The 18,903-nt window shown below is 58.9% G+C and overlaps 1 protein-coding gene across 1 annotated transcript in view; it reads left to right on the top strand.

Moving 5' to 3' along the window:
- ITPK1 (inositol-tetrakisphosphate 1-kinase) overlaps positions 1-18,903 on the top strand; it is a 165,728-nt gene that overhangs the window by 144,422 nt on the left and 2,403 nt on the right. The window contains exons 6-9 of the mRNA XM_081228151.1: positions 158-198; positions 3,923-4,088; positions 9,885-9,952; positions 14,540-14,702. Coding sequence (XP_081084277.1) covers positions 158-198; positions 3,923-4,088; positions 9,885-9,952; positions 14,540-14,702 — 438 coding nt within the window. The remainder of the gene's footprint in view (positions 1-157; positions 199-3,922; positions 4,089-9,884; positions 9,953-14,539; positions 14,703-18,903) is intronic.

Genomic DNA, 18,903 nt, shown 5'->3' with positions numbered 1-18,903 from the left:
CTGGCCCTGGTCGAGTCCGCGCCGCCCTCCAGCTCCCACCTGCCCCTCCCCTGAGGGGCTGCGGGAGTTGTTGAGAGTTTCTCCCTGTACCTGAAGGGCTGGGCTTTGTGGGTGAATAACCTCGCTCACCCCTCTGTTTTTCTCTCCCCACCCACAGTTTGCAAAACCAGAGTGGCTCATGGCACCAGCTCTCACGAGGTGAGTGGAGGATGTGACGACTTGACTGCCCTGCCCGCCGCCTCCCCACCCTGGCCGTCCCCCTGCCCCCGATCCTTTCGGCTCGCGGTGTCTCTCTGGGAGCCCGCCAAGCCTGCTGCTGCTCCTGAGGTCGTGGCTTTGTACGCTCTCTCCACCCACACCCTGTGCCTGTCCTGTCCCCGAGGCCACGATGGCTGTGCCTGCCCACTTTGTGCCCGTGCGAGCCAGGCCTCCATCTGACCAGTCCTTTGGCCCGTCGGTGCCGGTCACTTCCTGCTCCGTGCCGGGCACTGGCCTGGGCCCCACTGAAAACATGCCATCACCGCCCACAGGGATCTGCCAGGCCTGCTGAATTGGGGAAGGGGGTGAGAGGAGAAAGGAGCACCCTACCTGCCGTGTACGTGATTGCCCCGCCCTCTCATTCAGTCCTGTGTCCACCCAATAGTCATTCCCAGCCTTGGGTGCCCCGGGAAGGATGCGTAAGATGTGAGTCCTGCGCTGGTGGGGAGCACAGAGTCCCGGAGGTGGAGGGCACCAGCGGGGTGTGGTTGGGAGACAGCGGAGGAAGACTTTTGGGAGCTAATGGCCAGGCAGGGGCTCTGCTGGGTCTGTTGCCATCCTTAAGAACCATGCCTGGGCCATTGTCTTCAGGGGCACAGCCCAGCCTGGGGGCCCCCTCATTAGGTGCATGGGAGGACACCCTGGGCTGTAGACATTTGACCCACCCAGAAGGCCCTGTAGGAGAGTCTGTCCCGGGCAGCCCCGCCGTCAGAAACGCTCCCCCAAGACCTGTGACTAAACGTGGACAGCCCCGGCAGTGCGCCCTGGAGAAGATGTGTGCAGTGTCTTTATCCCTGGCATGTATTTTTGGGGAAATGTCTGTAAACAGATGTGTCCCTATGGTGTGGTACATGCCGTGATGGGGCTGCAAGGCCAAGAGGTCCCTTTGCTTGTGGGGGGGAACGTGAGGGCAGGAAATCCTGGCCTGTAGCAAAGGTCAGCTGTCTCCTAAGGTCAGGAGCCCTCGTGGAGCCTTCCCTCTCCAGGCCTGCCTGGGCTCTGGGCCAGGGGTGTGCGCCTGGGCCGGGCCCCGGGAGGGAGCAGGAAGGCTTCAAAGCAGCCAGAATCGTATCCCTGGAACCCACACTCCCCTCGCTGGCACCAGCACCGGCTCCCCAACCTTCCACCTGGCCCTTTTCACCACCAAACGGTTCCTCTGTTGGTCAGTGCCTCGGGGTTTTCAGGACAGAAAGGCGACTGCAGTCATTAGTGTGATTAGACCAGCCTAATGCAGAATAGGTCAGCCTGCCAGGAAGGAACCACTTCTGCTGTTGACGTAAGAACTTCGGAATCACACCAACCTGGGACCAGGTCTGGTTCTGAGCACCACCGGCTGTGTGACTTCGGGCAGATTACCCAGCCTCTCTGAGTTTCCGTCCCTCACTTGTAACTGGGGGTATGGTGGCTGTTGTGAAAGATAAGGGCGTTGCTGCGTGTGCTGCCATGGGGCCTGGCCCAGGGTGTGTTTGATATGCTGTCGTGAAACCAGTTGCCCTGGAGCCCGCTGGGTCATTGCTGATGGGGCGGGGGTTCCGGATCGAGGTGGCCGCCCTCCTCCAGGGGAGTCTTGACTCCATGGGCTCAGGCGCCTTCAGGGGAGGCTATTTCACCCCTCAGTCCAGTTATCCAAGTCTGGCTCCAAGGTGTGTGCCACGTCCCCCCCGCACTGCCCCACCCCTGGGCCTCCCCCAGCCCGCCGTGCGCTGTTTCCAGGAGGGGCTCCTCTGCTGGGTGGGGGTCCGGGACAGAGCCCTAAGATTGGGATCTGGGATGTTGCAGATTCCCAGGGGGCTTGTGTGCCGCGGGCCGTCTGCCTCCTGGGAGGCTGTTAGCATCAGAGGGACGCCCCCTCTGGTGGGGCGCCCTCTGTGGCGTGAGCCTGGGGGTGGGACGCCGAGGCTCGTCACCCACCTCAGGGGTGCCCGGGGATGCTGAGCGCAGCAAGGATGGAGGACACCTCTGTGCACGTGATGAGCTTCACACAGGAAAGGGGGCCTTCTGACCGGGGTCCCCACCTGTACCCCCGTCCACCCGAGCCCTACCTCTGATTCTCTGGTCCCTCGCTGAACTGAAATCGGGACTAGTTTGTTTTCATCTTATGTTCACACGATGGTTTGGGCTCTTGTCTTGGCTTTAAGCTGGTATAAGCACACAAGTTTGCTCTACAGTGGAATGCCACGTCCCCTCCTTAAAAAAAACAAAACAAAACAAAAAAAACCCCACTGAGCCAAAAGCTCGGAGGACCCCAAAGCGACCCCATGGTGGTTATTTTATTTATTTATTTATTTTTAATTTTTTTGGCCACACTGCGCGACACGCGGGATCTTAGTTCCCTGACCAGGGATCGAACCCGTGCCCCCTGCAGTGGAAGTGCGGAGTCTTAACCACTGGACCGCCAGGGAAGCCCCACCATGGTGGTTACTGATGCTATTTTACAGGTGAGGAAAATGGAGCTTAAACAGGGCTTATGCAGCAAGTGCCGGGGCTGGGTCTTGAACCCGTGTACGGCTCTCTTCCTTTCATCAGATGACTAAGGAGATAATTCACTGCGGCGCACGTGCGCGCGCACACACACACACACACACACACACTTTTCGTTTCCCCGTGTGGCCTGGATCTCGACTCCTGCCCCACCCAGCTGAGCACCAGGCACATCGTGGTGGTGTGACAGGCAACAGCCAGTGTGCTGGCAGCTGGCCAGCACCGTTACCCCTCCCAGCAGCTCTGGGCATCTGGTGGCTCCTTCCTGGGGCCCCGTGGACTTGAACGAAGCACTAGCCGTGGCCCCGGCGCTGGCAGCTGGCTGCAGGGGGCCCTGCCTCAGCCAAGGCGGGCAGGCTTTCTCCAGCCGCCCCTCTTCCCATCTCGACCTCAGTCCCCTGCCAGACCCTCCTGTTGGAGGCCTTTGTCCCCAGGGGATTCAGGGACGGGGAGCGGCATGTTGCCATTCCTCAAGTGCTCGTGTGGCTCACTCAGTGTGTAAGACGGCAAGGCTGGGGGCTGTTGGACCCCAGCCCATTCTAGGCTCTGTCACTTTCCAGCAGCCACTAAGTGCCTCAGGGCCTCAGTTTCCTCATCTGTACAAGGGGCGTGGTGTCAGTGCCCACCTCGGAGGTACATTGTGAGGGAAACACCAGGTGATTCATGCAAAGTGGTTAGGACAGGGCCAGGTGTGTCATGAGTGCTCAAAAGGCAGTGCTTGTCATTATGCAGGCTTGGACCCAAGGCCTCCCAAACCCTGATCCATTGTCTTCCGCTTCCTGGCTGTGCCACCTGCCCCCCCCGCCCCCCCCACCCGACCAAAGACTTTGTGGAGGAACCTCTAGGAGGTCATAAGGGTTAAGTAGTACACAACCCAGGGGTCCCATTCCCTGGGTGCAGTGTGAGTAGTGGAATTGTGCAGTGCACAGCCAGCTCAGCCTTACATGGCGGGCCTGATGGTACAGGATTTCCAAACCCCCATAGCAGGAGTGGATTGATCCCCAGGTGTTCTTCTCAAGTCCCACTCCACTCACCCTGGCTTGAGACTCTTCTTGGGGAGCCCTTGTGCTACAGGACCAGGGGTGGGCCTTGGTGGCAGTGCTCTGGGCAGGTGACACACCCCATGCCTGAGGCTGAGGAGGTAGTGGACTCTGACCAAGCCCTTGGCCCCCTGTCTCCCCAGATGGCCATCGTGTTCAACCAGGAGGGTCTGAGCGCCATCCAGCCGCCCTGCGTGGTCCAGAATTTCATCAACCACAACGCCGTCCTGTACAAGGTGTTTGTGGTCGGCGAGTCCTATACCGTGGTCCAGAGGCCCTCACTGAAGAACTTCTCCGCGGGCACATCAGGTAACTGAGCCTCGCGCCATCTCTGGATGCCCTGAGCTTAGGGGCATGGCTGGAGCACAGCACCAGCTGCCAGTTTCTGGAGTGGGGAGAGGTGATCTGAAGCTTGGAAGAGTTGTGTCCAGGAGGTAAAGAGGTCTTGGGGCACGCCAGGTCATTGTAGGGGCTCCGTCTGTCTCAACTACCATAAATTCCAGGAAGAACCTGAAAGCTTTCTGCACCCAGGCCGCCTCCCAGGGCCGCATGCGATGATGAGGCCCACAGGGAACACGCTGGAATGGATGATGGTCCCTTCAGCGAAGCCAGGGAGGGAGAGGGAGGGAGGGGCCCCTCATATTTTGAGGACCAGAGCGCTGGCTGCTTTATCACATCTCCTTTTTCCAGCTGGGAAACACTGAGTTACCTGTTGCTTCTGCAGCTGCTGAGGTGGACGCATGCTCTCTTCGGAGTTAGCACATAGGGCACAGGACTTCCCAGCTGTGGGACCCTGGGCAGGTCAGGAGTGGGCACAGTCAGCCTGCCAGGTCCCCCACAGGGCTGAGGAATGCATCGGTGAGCGTGTTTTGGATCAGTGGATGATGGTCCTCCGTGTCCCTCAGATGTCACACAGTGGTGGCATTTGCAGGGTTCTGCCAGCATTGGGGCATCTGAGGGGGTCCTCTAGGGAGGCTGAGGGGCTCCACGTGCTCAGCTTTTCTTCAGCTGCTCACCAGCTCCAGGTGACCCTTGGCCGTTTCAAAAACTGACCCTAAGATAAAGATTTGCTGGTATTGGGGCTGCTTAAAGGACTGTTCTAGTGGTTCTGGAGGCATCTCTAAGGCAAGTTCCGGAAACCTTTGGAACAGTGGCAGTATCTCTGGAATAAGCATGGTTTTCCAAGAGGACCCCTCGGAGGGTGTCTGGTTGCCCTGGTGTGCTTTGCTCTCACTCACTGTGTGTTTCTCTCTGGACGGGAAACCTGCCATCACCAGATGAAATGCCCAGGCTGCGTTATTTCCCTCTGAGCAAACAGATGTGTCTTCCTAATATCCCTCTGCTGGGACTGCCTGTCACCATCCGCTCCTCATGGCTTCAAGCCACTCCACTTTTTTTTTTAAATAAGTTTATTTATTTATTTATGGCTGTATTGGGTCTTCGTTGCTGTGCGCGGGCTTTCTCTAGTTGCGGCAAGCGGGGGCTACTCTTTGTCGCGGTGCGCGGGCTTCTCTTGTAGTGGAGCACGGGCTTCAGTAGCTGTGGCACATGGGCTCAGTAGTTGTGGCTCGTGGGCTCTAGAGCGCAGGCTCACTAGTTGTGGCACACGGGCTTAGTTGTTCCGCGGCATGTGGGATCTTCCTGGACCAGGGCTGGAACCCGTGTCCCTTGCATTGGCAGGCGGATTCTTAACCACTGCGCCACCAGGGAAGCCTCAGGCCACGCCTCTTGAATGAAGTCCAGCTGTTCGCGTCCTCTCTCAGCCGTTCTTCCCATTAACACAACCCAGAGAGCAGACACTTCGGAAATGTGTGTCTCTTTCCACTGCCCACCTGAGTGCTGGCAGGGCTTTCAGGGCATCCCGGTCCTCACACTTGTCCTTCCCTCTACCTACTGGGCTGATGGAATGATCGGGGGGTGGGGGACCGATGTCAGGAGGGGCCTTTTTGTATGTGACTGTGTACTGGCAAGAGGCGTTCTTACCGATTGTGGGCAGGATGAGGCTGATATTTTTTTAAACCTGTTTATATTGTTTCCTGATTTTTAAAAATATGTTCTTTAAGTCTACGCAAAATGTATTAAGGGAAGAGTAGGTATACCTTTTTATTTATTTTACCCAAAATCACTCCATCTCTAAAAGAAATACACCACCTGGTTTCCTCCCTTTCCACATGAAAAGTGTCCCTCTTTTCCTTCCCTTTTTCTCCTGGTTGCAAAGGCCTGGGCCAGTTTCCATCTGGGAACCACTAGTGGCTGGGCGTCAGCTCTGTGTCCTGTGTCTGAGGACAAGGGCTCCGCATCTGTGTCTTCTCATGGCCATTCCAGGTTGCCCGTTTACCATAATATGCAGGCTGGGGCCGAGTAAATCAGTGGAGAAACACAGAGCTAGCGGAGAAGTGTTCATTATGCCCAGGCGAGCTGAGTGATTTTCACTGTGTCCGTCCCTCCATCCCCCAAACTGATGCTGTGTCCACTGTCTTCAGGGCATCACACCAGCTCGTTGTTCTTTTCACACGTGTGTTCTCTTTCTGGATGAGAAGCACAGTGTGACGGCGGCTCTTTAAGCTGGACCAGTTGAGCAGGGGGCTTTAGGGCTCTGGCTTCTTTCCAGCCCCCTCCCAGCTTTCTGGTTCCCATGGCCCTGCGTGGCGGGCTCCCCAGCCTCCCCTGTCCATGCAGGGAGATGGAGGCTCCTTGAGTGGGATTCTTTTGACCTGCAGTGGCGGTGAGGACACCGGCTTTCCCTCCACGACTACTGTGTTCTTTTGATTCTCAGATGTACTTTTGGTTTTCACCTGTTAGCATCTCTGAAGTCAGGTGTGTCTTACAGCCACAGGCCTCTTGGCAGTTGCCTCTGCTGGAACTGAAGACACGTTTTTACAGAGAGGGTTGAGGTTGGCCTGCACCAGCCCCAGGAACACATGTTCTCTGCCCTTGGTCCACGGTCTTGGGGAGACTGCTCCCCTCTCTCCACTAGTTCCAGAGTCGCAGTGGGCATGTTTCTCTGCTCCCCTTTCTGTGCAGTGGGTTTATTTCTGTTTCTTTTCCTCTGTGGGCACAACGCCTTTGTTATACTCTGCACGTGGGCCTTTTTTCCCTTAGGGTATGTATATAGAGGAACGACACCGATTGCCACATAGAGCAAGGGTCAGCAGGCTTTTTCTGCAAAAGTCCAGAGTAAGTGTTTCCAGCTCTGTCATAATTATTTAATGCTGCTGTTGTTGCCTTAGAGCCTCTGTAGACAACATGTAAGCGAATGGGCGTGGCTGCGTTCCAATAAACCTTTATTTACAAACACAGGCGGCGGGCCAGATTTGGTGATCTTGCATCGAGAGGCCCTCAGGTGTAACAAATGCCCTGTTTCCTTGAACCTGCCAGGCGCTCAGCCCTGGGATCCAGCAGGGAACTAGATAATCATCCAAGTGTCCTGCCCTCGTGTGCTCATCTTCTAGCGGGAGAAACTACACACCAGGGAAGAAGTAATGAAAGGACGAATTGTGGCAGCACAGATGAGGGACCCCAGAGGAAACAGTGGGTCCAGGGACACTGCTGGGTGAGGGGAGCCACTCGGGCAGGGCAGCCAGGGCTGGCCCCTCTGCAGAGCTGATGCTTGCATGGGATCTGGGAGGAGGCCTGGGCCACCGTCTGCAGCGCCATGACATGCTTCCCCCGCCAGAGATGTGAAGATTAAGCAAATGAAGCTGAAGAAGGTGTGGCCACAGCTCACAGCTGCACCTCAGACCCTCTGGGACATTTGGGTGCTAAACTTGTCACTGACTCTGCTTCTCTTGAACCTCTTTTTCTTGTCTGTAAATTGGGGACAAAAATACCCATATAACTCTTATTGCCTCCCCTCTCCTGTGGGCGTTCTTGGTGGTTCTTCACGGGGCTCCGTGTGACTCGGGACTAGTCCAGGAGCAGAGAGGGGATGGGCCCCCCAATCCAGGGTGCACCTGTGATCAAGGTGCAAGGGTCCAGCCAGGCTTATCTTTAGGGAACTCGGTATCCTGAAGCTGCCCAAGGAAACTGGCACCAAGGGATGCTCTGACCCTTTCTGACCCGTCTCGGCTTCCACAGTCTCCTGGTTCATCAGATGGCCGGAAGCCGCTCCCACTGTGTCCGGCCCCTGCTCAGGCCGCACATGGGGAGGATCTGAGTAAAGGGCAGCTCTCCCCTCCCTGTTAAACAGTCCTCTGGCCAGGGCTCCCAGGTCGGCGTTAGCCAGGAGGAGAAATGAGTCTCCTTTGAAATGGTCCACACTTTTGATCTTGCCACGAGAAGCTGTTGGGTGACATGGTCTGTCCTGTTCAATGGACGCTGGGTACACCCCTCCGAGCACCCACTTCCTTCCCTTCCTGGCAGAGCTCAGCACCCATGGTGTTCCCTGTGGCTCTTGCAGGCTTCCCAGCCTCCCTGAACTTGGCTGTGTCCACCTGCTCTGGGTGGCCTTTCTCTCCCCAGGCCTGCTCTGCCATCCTGGCGATTGCCCTTGGGTCCCACAGAGTGGGTGGGAGGTGCCCTGAGCTCAGTAGGACTGGGCCAGGCTGGGCTGCAGGCTGAGAAGGTGGGCAGTGCCTACAGAAGGCCAGAACGCCCATCCCAGCTGCTCGAGCCCTGCTCCGGGCTCTGGCCCGTGGGGCTTGCCACCCTCTGAAGGCTCACTCTTCTTGGCTGTCGGCGCCCAGGCGTCGAGGTCGGTGGGGCTGCTTGGCACCAGTCCTGCAGGGTGTTTATTTTCCCCAGGCTCCTCCCCAGGACCGTCTCTCATGCCCCCCGTCTGGACTGGCTCTGGTCGGAGCGGTAGGAGGACTGTCGGGCACACCAGGGCAGCAAGGGGCCTGCATGACCCGCTAGCGGGAAAGATGCCAGGTACATCTCAGCGCCTGCCTGCTCAGCCTCCGCCCGAATCACTTCCTCATGCATGATTGTTGCGGCGCTGTAATCCTGGAGGTGGCGGGGGGCAGGCCTTGGCAGCCAGAGCAGGTGCCTCCTCGGTCTGGCCCCTGGCACACAGCGGTGCTCAGCCAGGGCCTTTCCTGGCCTGCGCTTAGGGGCCTGGGTCCCAGGGATGAGCAATGTGTCCTGGGGGACGGGAGCCATAACGCCCTACCAGGAAAGACTAAAGCAGAGGCTGCTGGGGCCACGTCGGGGCTCGTGGTCCGTGCCATTCTTGGGGTGGGGGGATCATAGTGGGATGATGGCCTTTACCAGATCTCAACCCTGAGGCTCATGGTTTTGTGATTCGTGCATTTGTGTGCCACACTTCCAGCTGCTGGAGAACATGTTTCTGACCGACTGACCTGCCTTTACTCTCCAGGGGGTGAATGAACAAACCAACTGCTTATCACTCTCAGTAACCTTGGGATTGATCTACCTCTCGGGTGCCCCCATGGGACCAGGGAGGGAGGGGGTGGGAGGTGTGGAGGGTATTTCATGGGGCTGTGCTAACTTCCAAAGCCAAACAGACATTATTCTGTATGCTTTCTTGGATGGGTCCTACAGAAGCCCCTGCTCTGATTTCCTATTTTTTCCTTAAATAGTGGGGAAACAGCAAAACCCTTTGTATTTTAAACACTCACGTGCCAAGTGGCAGCCTAGCCATTTCTCAGCTGCTACCCTGCAAAGGCATTCCGTGGGCAGAACCGGGAGGGGAATGCTGGATTAAATGGCATCAGTTGACCTCTTTACTCTGGGCCTTTGCTATTCACATATGCAGCATTTCCCACTCACTTAGCCCCCTTTCTGGTGCCATGTCCGTAAGACACTCTAGACACACTTTGGGGAGGGGGGCGCCTCGGGTATTGGGGAAAATCAGGTACGGTTCTGTAAGACGCTAGCAGAGGCAGAGGTGCGCTCATCAAGCCGTTCATTTTTATACGGGAAGAAAAATGGAAACAGGAGCCCTGCCTGGGCGTGCGTCCCTCCCTGGCATCATGTCTTCTTGGAGTGGGTAGAGAGGCCCAGGTGGCTGCCGCTGGTCACTGAGCCTGAAGGCCACTGTGGCCTATGGCTGGGGTGATGCTGTCCCCTGGTGTCGGGTGCTGGAATCACCGTCCCTGCCTCGAGCTTCTAACTCCGGCTTCTTCCTGTCTTTGCTTTTTTCAGACCGTGAGTCCATCTTCTTCAACAGCCACAACGTGTCCAAGCCAGAATCGTCATCGGTCCTGACCGCGGTATGTCCCTCCCGCCGGGCCCTGGGTGTGGGGTGCTTTGGGCTCTCCAGCGGGGCAGGGTGGCAGGACCTTCCCTCCCAGGCCAGGGACCCAGGGAAGTTCCAGAGACCCTCTTCCTTGCTTGCTTCGGGCCTTCGTGACAGTGGTCATGGCAGTCACGCCCGCTCGTCGCTAGGCTACTCCAAGTGGGTGATTTTCTAACTCTCCTCCTACATGAGGAAATCCCCCCAACCGTGAGGACTTTGAAGTCCTGCTTTCTAATCTGCCTTTTGCCTGATTTAAGAAACGGGAGCAGAACGCCACCTCAGTTTTCCTCTTGCTTTCCTTGCCCACGTGAGTCCAGTGAGCGTTTAAGAGCCTGCCGTGTACACCTGGGGCCGCTGGGGTAGGTCACAGTGGGTAATGGGCCCGGGGTTGCTGTTCAGCGAACGTCTCTGCGTGTCAGGCTCCACCCCCGATGCCCTGCGGCCCAAAACAGCCTTGCAGGGGTGGACAGACATCCCCACTTTCCTGAGGCGGGAGGGCTGTGCTCAGCCAGATTCACAGGGCTCCTCACTCAGGGACAGAGATGAGATTTGACCCCAGATTAGTCTGATGCCGAAGCTGGGAATGTAGGGTTTCTTATCTTCCTGGCAATTGCTGAGCAGTTAGAAGTCAGCGCTGGGCCGCCGTCTGCTGTTCCTCTGTGCGTCCTGAGAGCCAGGGGTCTCTGCCGCCACTGCCGCTGGAATGAGCCCTCTGCCGGCTCCCCGCTCCCCTCCTGGCCACGCTCGGAGGGTTTGCCAGTGTCCCCTCCACCGCAGACCCCCACCTCTAGGCCTCACGCCCCCTCGTTCCAGGTTAGGGCCTCCGGTCCCCCGACCGAGGCTGCCTGTGCTTTTCTTGTTTGTTTCTGGTTCCTTTGAGGAGCCAGCTGTGTGCTGAGGGTTCGACAGAGCACAGGCGTGGAAGGGACCTGGAAGGAACACCAGCGTCCCTCAAGGTGTTAATAGACGTTCCCCGGGAACAAGTTTTGTGGTCAAGGGTGCTTGGAGAACAACCAGATTTTAAACAGAACCCCTCAGCGCCTGGCTGTGCACACTATAAGACATAAATAGGTGTTCTGTGCAAGAAAACGTTCTGGTCTCATAAAAGCTGCAGAAACTTCAGGCTGGCCCAGCTCCGCAGGGCCTCTTCCCTGCGAGGCTCTCAGACCTTATTCGGCCTGTGACTCTTGGAGGGGGTTGGCATTCCGCGGACTTGCCAAGAGGCTGTCCCTGCCACTCCCCTGGCACAGAGGAGCTCTAGTCACCACTGGGCTGTTAACTGATGCCAGAGGGTCACTGTGAGGGCCAGAAGCAAAGTCACCTTCTGGCTAATCACCCACCTACCGTTCAGCCTGCGTCTCCATCTGCCACGTGGGAAAGATCAGCCTGCAGACACTGCGGGGCCATCTCTCCACCTTTAGGCCCCGTTGCCAACTCCCCCTTCCCCTCAGCTCACGACTGCTGTGTGGGGATTCCCCCAGGGCTGGCAACGTGGAAAAGAGAAAAGGGAAATGCAGTCAGCCGTCCCTTTTCCACTCGGGATGTCCGGCCCACGTGCACAGACAAGTCCATTCCCAGACCTGGGTGTCCAAACAAGCCCCTTAGCATCCTCCTGCTCGCTGGGGTCCCTCCAGTCCCCATCTCGGCCTTGTGCAGGTGCCGGGAGCCCTGCCCTGGCCTTGAAGCCCCTCCTCCCTCCCTGGCCGGATGCTCCCAAGGGTGGACGCAGCTCCCACACCCAACTAGCAGCACCCCCAGACACGGGTACAGGGTATTGGTTAAGAGTGTGGCACTGACAAGACTGCCTGGGGTCAGACCGAAGCTCCACAACCTTCCAGCTGTGTGGCCTCGGGCAAGTCACATTGCCTCTCTGAGCCTCGAGTTCCCCGTCCCACCCTGTAGGGTGATGGTGGTGTTCAGGGAGTCCCTAGATGAAAAGCACCATGGCGGTGCTGGGTGTGCAGTAGGTGCTCAGTCAGTGTCAGCTGTGACTGGTGACGGGGGACCCGGGGGTCCACCTGAGCACCTGTTACCACCTCCATCGCCTCTTTGTTTCAGACAATCAGAGGGCTCCAGAAGGACTTCTGAGATTCCTTAGCTGAGCTGAGAAGGTGCTTTTATAAACAGCAGGGTCACGAGGCTTTGTAACAAAGCAGCAGCCACTGGTCCCCTTGCTGCCAGGCCTGAGCCACAGGCCTTACGGGTGAGCTTCATGGATCCTCACCACAGTCCCATGGCGGCGGGGGTGTTTTTATTAACCCGTTTCCTGGGACGAGAAAACAAGACGCGGCAGGGCTCGTTATGGCTGAGGGCACACAGCGGGGACTGGGCAATGCCAGGCGTCCTCCCAGGGCTCTGACTTGGTGAGGGACCCGGGCCGCAGGACCAGTGGCCAGGCTGCTGACCTGGGCTCACTCAGGCAGGTGCCTGTCACGGCGAAGCTAATGCAGACGCTTAGAAAGCGTCTCCCCTGGACGAGACGCCGAGGGTGCTGTTGGGGGTCGCCGCCTGCTATGCAGAGCCGGTGGATGTGGCTTTCACAGTAGCTCACGACGGTGCCCAGTTGTGGGGTCCCTGCCCTGCACGTGTCTGGGAGTTCCCCATCAGCCATGCGGCTTCCTGAGCTGGGGGTGAGCACCATGTGTCCTGGGCACCCAGGGCCCTGTCCCCAGCCCACCTGACCCAGCCTCACTTCTTGTTAACATGAGTCGTTTTAACGTGAACCGTTCGGTGGCGTTAAGTACCTTCACAGCCGTGCAGCTGCCATCTCTGTCTAGTTCCAGAGCGTTTGCATCACCCAGAAGAGAAGCCTGTACCCATTAAGTGTCACTCATTCCCCCTCCTCCCAGCCCCTGGCAACCACTAATCTGCTTTTTCGTCTCTATGGATTTACCTGTTCTGGACCTTTCATATTAATGGAACCATATAGCATGTGACCTATTGTGTCTGGCTTTTCTCACATAGCCTGATATTTTCAAGGTTCATCCATGTGGTAGCATTGTGAGAACAATATTCCATTGTGCGGGTAACCCATTTTGTTTATCCAGTCATCTGTTGATGGACATTTGGGTCGTTTCTACCTTTTGCCTATTGTGAATAATGCAGCTATGAACAGTGGCATACAAGTTACACACCTGGGGTGGAATTGCTGGGTCAACATGGTAATTCTCCATTTAGCTTTTGGACCCAGCTTCTTTTTTATTTCTGATGGGTGAGCTCATGTGCTTCCCCTTTGGCCCCGAACCCACAGTCCATAGGACTCTGGTATCTCCTGAGCACCACACGTGAGCCCTATTCTGGCCGACACGCTGCCATCCATGCCCTGAAATGCAAGTGGAGCGGCTCCTCCAGCCAGGCGTGTGCTGTCCCCATCACATCAGTGACCTTGTGATTCCTCCCAGCTGTCTGAGATGGAGGCCTCGTTGGCCCTGTTTTGCAGATGAGCAGGCTGAGGTACACAGAGGCCAAGTACTTTCCTCTAAGACCGCAGAGCTAGGAAGTCACGGTCAGGATTCAAATCCGGATCCGTCGGACTTCAGTCCTTCCCAGGGCGGTGTTCTACTTCCTTGGAGGCCCGGGCCAGGGGCCACGCTTGAGCCCGTGAGGACCTGTGTGCCTGTCCCAGGCCAGCTGTGATTAGAGCAGAAAGTGAGCGGTGTCAGCGGGTGTCCAGGGGACAGCCCCACGAGCCCTGTGGAAGCTTCGCTAAAAGCTGAACTTGGACCCAGGAGTTGAGCGGCAGCACCAGAGTAGACTCTTTGGGGAAAAGCCCGCTGAGCACGAGTCAGTGTGGCCACACCAGAGTTAGCGACTCATCTGGAAGGGGAGAATGTAAGCCCCACCCAGGAGCCCTGTGACCGCCACCCACCCCTGCCCACTTCCGGCCAGTAAATGAAGGCCGGTCCACGGAACCTATCATCTCACAGCCTTGAGGCTCCGGCAATGGTGGGCCAGTGCGGTGATGCTGACAGAAATTCCCCCCGCTGCCCACCTCTGCCCTAACCGTTCCAGCTGCCCCCAGCTCTCTCCTGTGGGTTCTCGCCCCTGCACCTTTGCTTCCACTGTGCTCTCACCTGGGTCCCTTCCCCACACCCCCCTCAATCCTCCCCATCTTCAAGGTCCAGCTCACAGGCCCCCTGAGCCACACAGTCTTCCTGGGTTCACAACAGACTCTCCATCCCCTTCCTCCTTGCTGAGAGGCTTGGGTTTTACAGGCTTAAATGCCTGGGTCCAAATCCAGCCCTGAGCTGTGTGGCCCTGGAGCGGCCCCTGACCCTCTCTGAGCTTCAGCTCCCCTGTGTATAAAATGCTCTCCCTGCTGGTTATGAGGACTAGAGGTCACGTACGCTGTATACCTAGCAGCTGCCCAGCCCGTGGCAGGACTTGGAAATGGCCATCCTCGTGCCGACTCTGGTGGGTTCCTGCCTCTTGCCTGCGGGTAAGGCCCGGCCTGTGCCATCTCCCTGGGGGGTCTCTCTGTGTGGCGAGGCGTGGAGCCTCCCCACCTGAGGCCTGACTCGTGTGTGTGTGTGTGTGTGTGTGTGTGTGTGTGTGTTGGCAGCTGGACAAGATCGAGGGTGTCTTCGAGCAACCGAGTGACGAGGTCATCCGGGAGCTGTCCCGGGCCCTGCGGCAGGCGCTGGGCGTGTCGCTCTTCGGGATCGACATCATCATCAACAACCAGACGGGGCAGCACGCCGTCATCGACGTCAACGCCTTCCCAGGTGAGCCGTGGGGCCAGGCGCCGCCTGCACCGGTCTGTACACTGGCGGCCTTGGGCGGGTGGCGGGGGCCGGAGAGTCGGGCTGACCAGCTCCCTCCCTCACTGTCTGGGGCCCGGGGTCAGAGCAGCCCCCGCTCAGCCTCAGCCCCACCTGCCAGTGGGCTTACAGGGCGCATAGTGGGCCTGCAGCTAAACGCGTGTTCTTTCACCTGCCTCTCCTGGCCCGGTGCCACCAGCAGTGGCCTTTCTGGGCCAAATCTCAGCTGACCTCTTGGGCCCTTGTAGGTTTAAAGGGCTGAAAGGACACTGGAGGGCATTTAAAGCCCAGTTTACACGCAGGGAGGGAGGGAGAAGTTGTCCCAGGTCACACTGCAGGGTAGTGGCCAGGCCGTGCTCCTCCCCCCACCCCGAGCCACCATGCTGGCGGCACGCTCGGATCCGGCCAGCGCCCCGCGGCTGGGGCGTCTGCTCCATGCTGTCTGCGGCAGCCCTGAGGCGGGAAGCACTGCTGGGCCTGCTGCCCTGCCAGGCTCTGCCCTGCACCCCTCAGATCCCAACTCAGGGAGGGGCTCAGCGGGAGACATCACCCAAGAGCCCTCAAGGGGACCGTTAGCTTCAGCAGTGATGGTGGTGGTGGCCCTGGGCTGAGCTACGTCACAGAGACACGTGCTGAGGCCAAGCGACTCCCCATCTCGCGGCAGGTCAGGGACAGAGTGCTGCTTCGCTCCCTCTGGCCCAGAGGAGCCTGGGCGCTTACCCTCTCGGTGGGCGTCTCTGTCTCAAGGCCGTGGCTCTTGCCTTTATTAAGCACCTGTCCCAGAGGTAGAGCCATCGTCAGTGCTCAGTGGATATGAAGAGAGGAAGCGATTCCCACCCTCGGGGAGGCTAGCATCTCACGTGAGAGCCCTGCTAGCAGGAGGGCACCGTGCAGTGGGCGTCCGCAGGGAGCAGGAAGCCCCCGTGCTTGGGGAGCACCATGGGGCACCAGGCTGGGTGCTTGACGCGTGTCCCCTGCACTGAGAACATGCAGGCCAGGCCCGGCCGGCACCACGGTTCACAGCCAAGGAAACCCAGGTTTCGAGGGAGGCCCCTCCTGTCTCTGTTATGCAGTTTGTCGAAGGCCCACTGCATTCCCCAGCTGCTGCAGACAGCGCGGGGTGGCGGGGGCCCTGCCCTCGGGGGACGGGGGTGCCAGGGGCTCTGCTGTGAAGCGTGAGTGGGAGCAGGGCCTGGCAAGAAGGGAGGGAGCCACCCCTAAGGATCCCGGGCAGGGCCTGCGGAGGGGGGGCCTGTGGCCCGAGGCCTCGTGCAGCAGGGAAGTCAGAGGTCAGAGGGGAGCCCACCGTGTGGCCTTTCACTCTGAGCAAGGTGGCGCGGCCATCTGAGGTCTGTGTTCGTGAATAGAAATTGAGACCCTTTGGGACAATGGCCTAGTTTTCTGTAGTCACCGTGGGTGCGGCCTGGACGGAGAGGTGGGTTTTTGATGAATGAGGGTGACGGAATGAGAGAGCCCAGGGAAACTGGGGCTGCATCGGGGGAACAATTATAATAAATCAGAGGATCTAAATCAGGGAGGACGTGGAGGGAACTACAGCCAAAAGGTGGCTGAGTCAGTGGGTTGGGGGGACCGGGCAGGGCAGTGCCCGGCTGGTGGGGTGGAGGTTCTAGAAGGATTGCGGGGGGGGAGGAACTCTGCAACTGAGCTGCGGATTTGTGCTGGGTCCTGAGTTGGCCCCGCCCAGCCAGCACCTGCGCGACTCGGGCCGGACATTCTGAGGGCGTCCCGGGTGTTCAGAGAAGGGACGGCCACTGTGAGCCGGCGTGGACGGGGGAAGCCAAGAGGAGGCCCCCGGTGGGCCAAGCCTGAGTGATGGAGCTGAGCCCCGAGGAGACCGTGAGGGAGCCCGGTGCTGAGTTAGGCCCCGGGAGCGCGTGGGGCTTGGGGCCCCAGAGGAGGCGGTGTCCAGGAGACAGACCGCCTGGGGCCCCGCTCTCTCCCTGCTTGATTTACGGGCCTGGATCTGGAGTGCTCATGGTTCTGGGCCCCCTCACCCTGTGCCTCGGGTCGTGGGTGTCCGGTAGCAGCCCCGGCAGACAGCCTTTGTGCTGGGCTCTGGGCAGTGCTGACAGCAGTGGCCGCCAGTGGTGCCCAGCCTGCCTGGGGACCTTTACCCCCAGGGTTCCATTTCATCCTCACAACCACAACAGCGTGCAAGGGACCATCAGGATCTCCATGTACTGCCGGGCACATGGAGCCAGGGGGCTGGGTGACACGTCCAAGGTCACATGGCTACCAGGTAGTGGGGCTGGGCCTGGGCCCCGAGCCTCTGACCTGAGGCTGCCTGCTTCTTAGCTTGAGTCGTGGGTTCAGATTCTGGCTGCCCTCACCCTCTGCTGAGGCGAACCTCCTGATGGGGCAGCCTCAGTGTTCGCCTGTGCACAGTGGGAGCACTTCTCCCCCCCCAGCAGAGGAGATGGCGTGTGCACAGTGCCTGCCCTGCAGTGCTCCTTCACGCCTCAGTCCACCCTCCCCAGGCTGCCCCAGGCCTCGTCTGGGGACGGCAGAGCTGTTGCTGAGGGAACAGCTTATGTTCCTTGGTGGCCTGTCAGCGGATCTCAGCTCTTCTCCCCTGCTTGCGTCTCTGCCCTGGAAACCCAGCAGCACGTCTGCCGATGGCCCGTGACTGCCCTGCCCTCCACCCCCAGCCCCAGGGCCGAGGAAGCCCCCAGTCCTAGAGCGGGGCACCCAGCACCACATGTATCCAAGGCACGGGTGGCACCCAAGGGCCTGGTTCAGATCCCAGTGCTGCTGCTTAGAGCTTCGTGTCCTCATCTGTAAAATGGAGATAACCCTCAGGTCCCACTCCCCGGGGGCTATAAGGATGCCACAAGCAAGGAATGTGAAGCATGTAGCCGGGGGCCAGCACTTGGTGAGCCTGGATGAACTCTAGCCGTGGACATTGTCACCATACCCACCCTCACAGTGAACACGTGTCCACCTGCTGGTGGCTCTTTTGGTGTTTGGGGCTGGTTCCTTAACTCTGTTGCCTCCATTTCCTCATCTGGAAAATGGGGACAGAGGGTTGTGATGATCAAGTGAGGGAGTGTTGAGCAGGGCAAGTGCTGCGCGTGCCAGTATACACCCAGTTTTGTTTTTACCCTGGGCACCTCTGCTTGCCCCTCTCAGCCTCGGGCTCCCTCAAAACCACAGCACTGTTTGCTGGACACATAAGAGCGTGGACAGTGAGGCAGCCCCATCTACCTGGCCCCTGGGCAGCCTTTTCTGTACGAGCTAACGCACCTGCCCAAGTCCGAACCTTCATTCTCCTGCAGCTCGTGCCAACGGCTGTGAAGACCATCCCAGAGGACGTGCAAGGGGTCGGTACCTCTCAGCACCAGGCCTGGTGTCAGCGATGAGGTCACATCCCGGGGCAGGGGGTGGTACCTGGGCCCCCTCCCGATGCAGGCACACTGTCCCTTTTGGGGGACCTGCTTCCTGTCCCGATCACTGTTCTTGCAGCTGTGTGCCCGGTTCTCATCGCTGCAAATTGGTTCAGGCAGGCGGGGGCGGGGGCACCCACCCCGTGTCGAATTTCTTTCGAAGCAGCTTTCAGAAGTCAGCAAAATCCTCGAGCTAGATCCGAAATTTGCTCGATGGGTGGCTCCGAGGACTGTTTGCTGACATTCGCAATTGCATCTGTGATGGGAAACGCAGGCCCCAGGTGGGTACCGGCAGTTTCTGTTCAGGAGATCTGGGCCCGCTCGTTAGGGAAGCGGTGTTAGCGTGGTGGCCTTGTTGGGGGGTGCGCAGTCTTTATCCCTTGGCTTTGCTGCACGGAGGATGCAGCATGGCGGGCCTCCTTGCAGGTATTGATACTTCGGGGGTGAGAGGGAAATGGACTCAGTTCCAGGAGCAGCTGCTGTTGATCAGGCCTCACCTACGTTCCAGCCCTCCCGCAGGAGCCCCCCTTCCCCCGTCCTCAGTTTACACACAGGGAAGCTGGAGCTGGGCCACGTGGAGGGGGGAGGGGTGTTTCTGATTCAGAGCTGGAGGAGCGGGCCTTCTGTCGTGCCACCTCTGGCCACTCCACCTCCCCCATGATGGCATCAGACCACGTGGGGAGGGAGGTGATTAGATGAGGTGCCGAAGCTGTGCTCAGCAGGGACTGGGCGCTTTCTCAGCGGCTTCTCACCCTCCGGGG

This window comes from Mesoplodon bidens (genome assembly GCF_964165515.1).
Source record: "Mesoplodon bidens genome assembly, chromosome: 3".
Classification (NCBI taxonomy): Eukaryota; Metazoa; Chordata; class Mammalia; order Artiodactyla; family Ziphiidae; genus Mesoplodon; species Mesoplodon bidens.
This window is presented reverse-complemented; position numbering and strand designations above follow the sequence as displayed.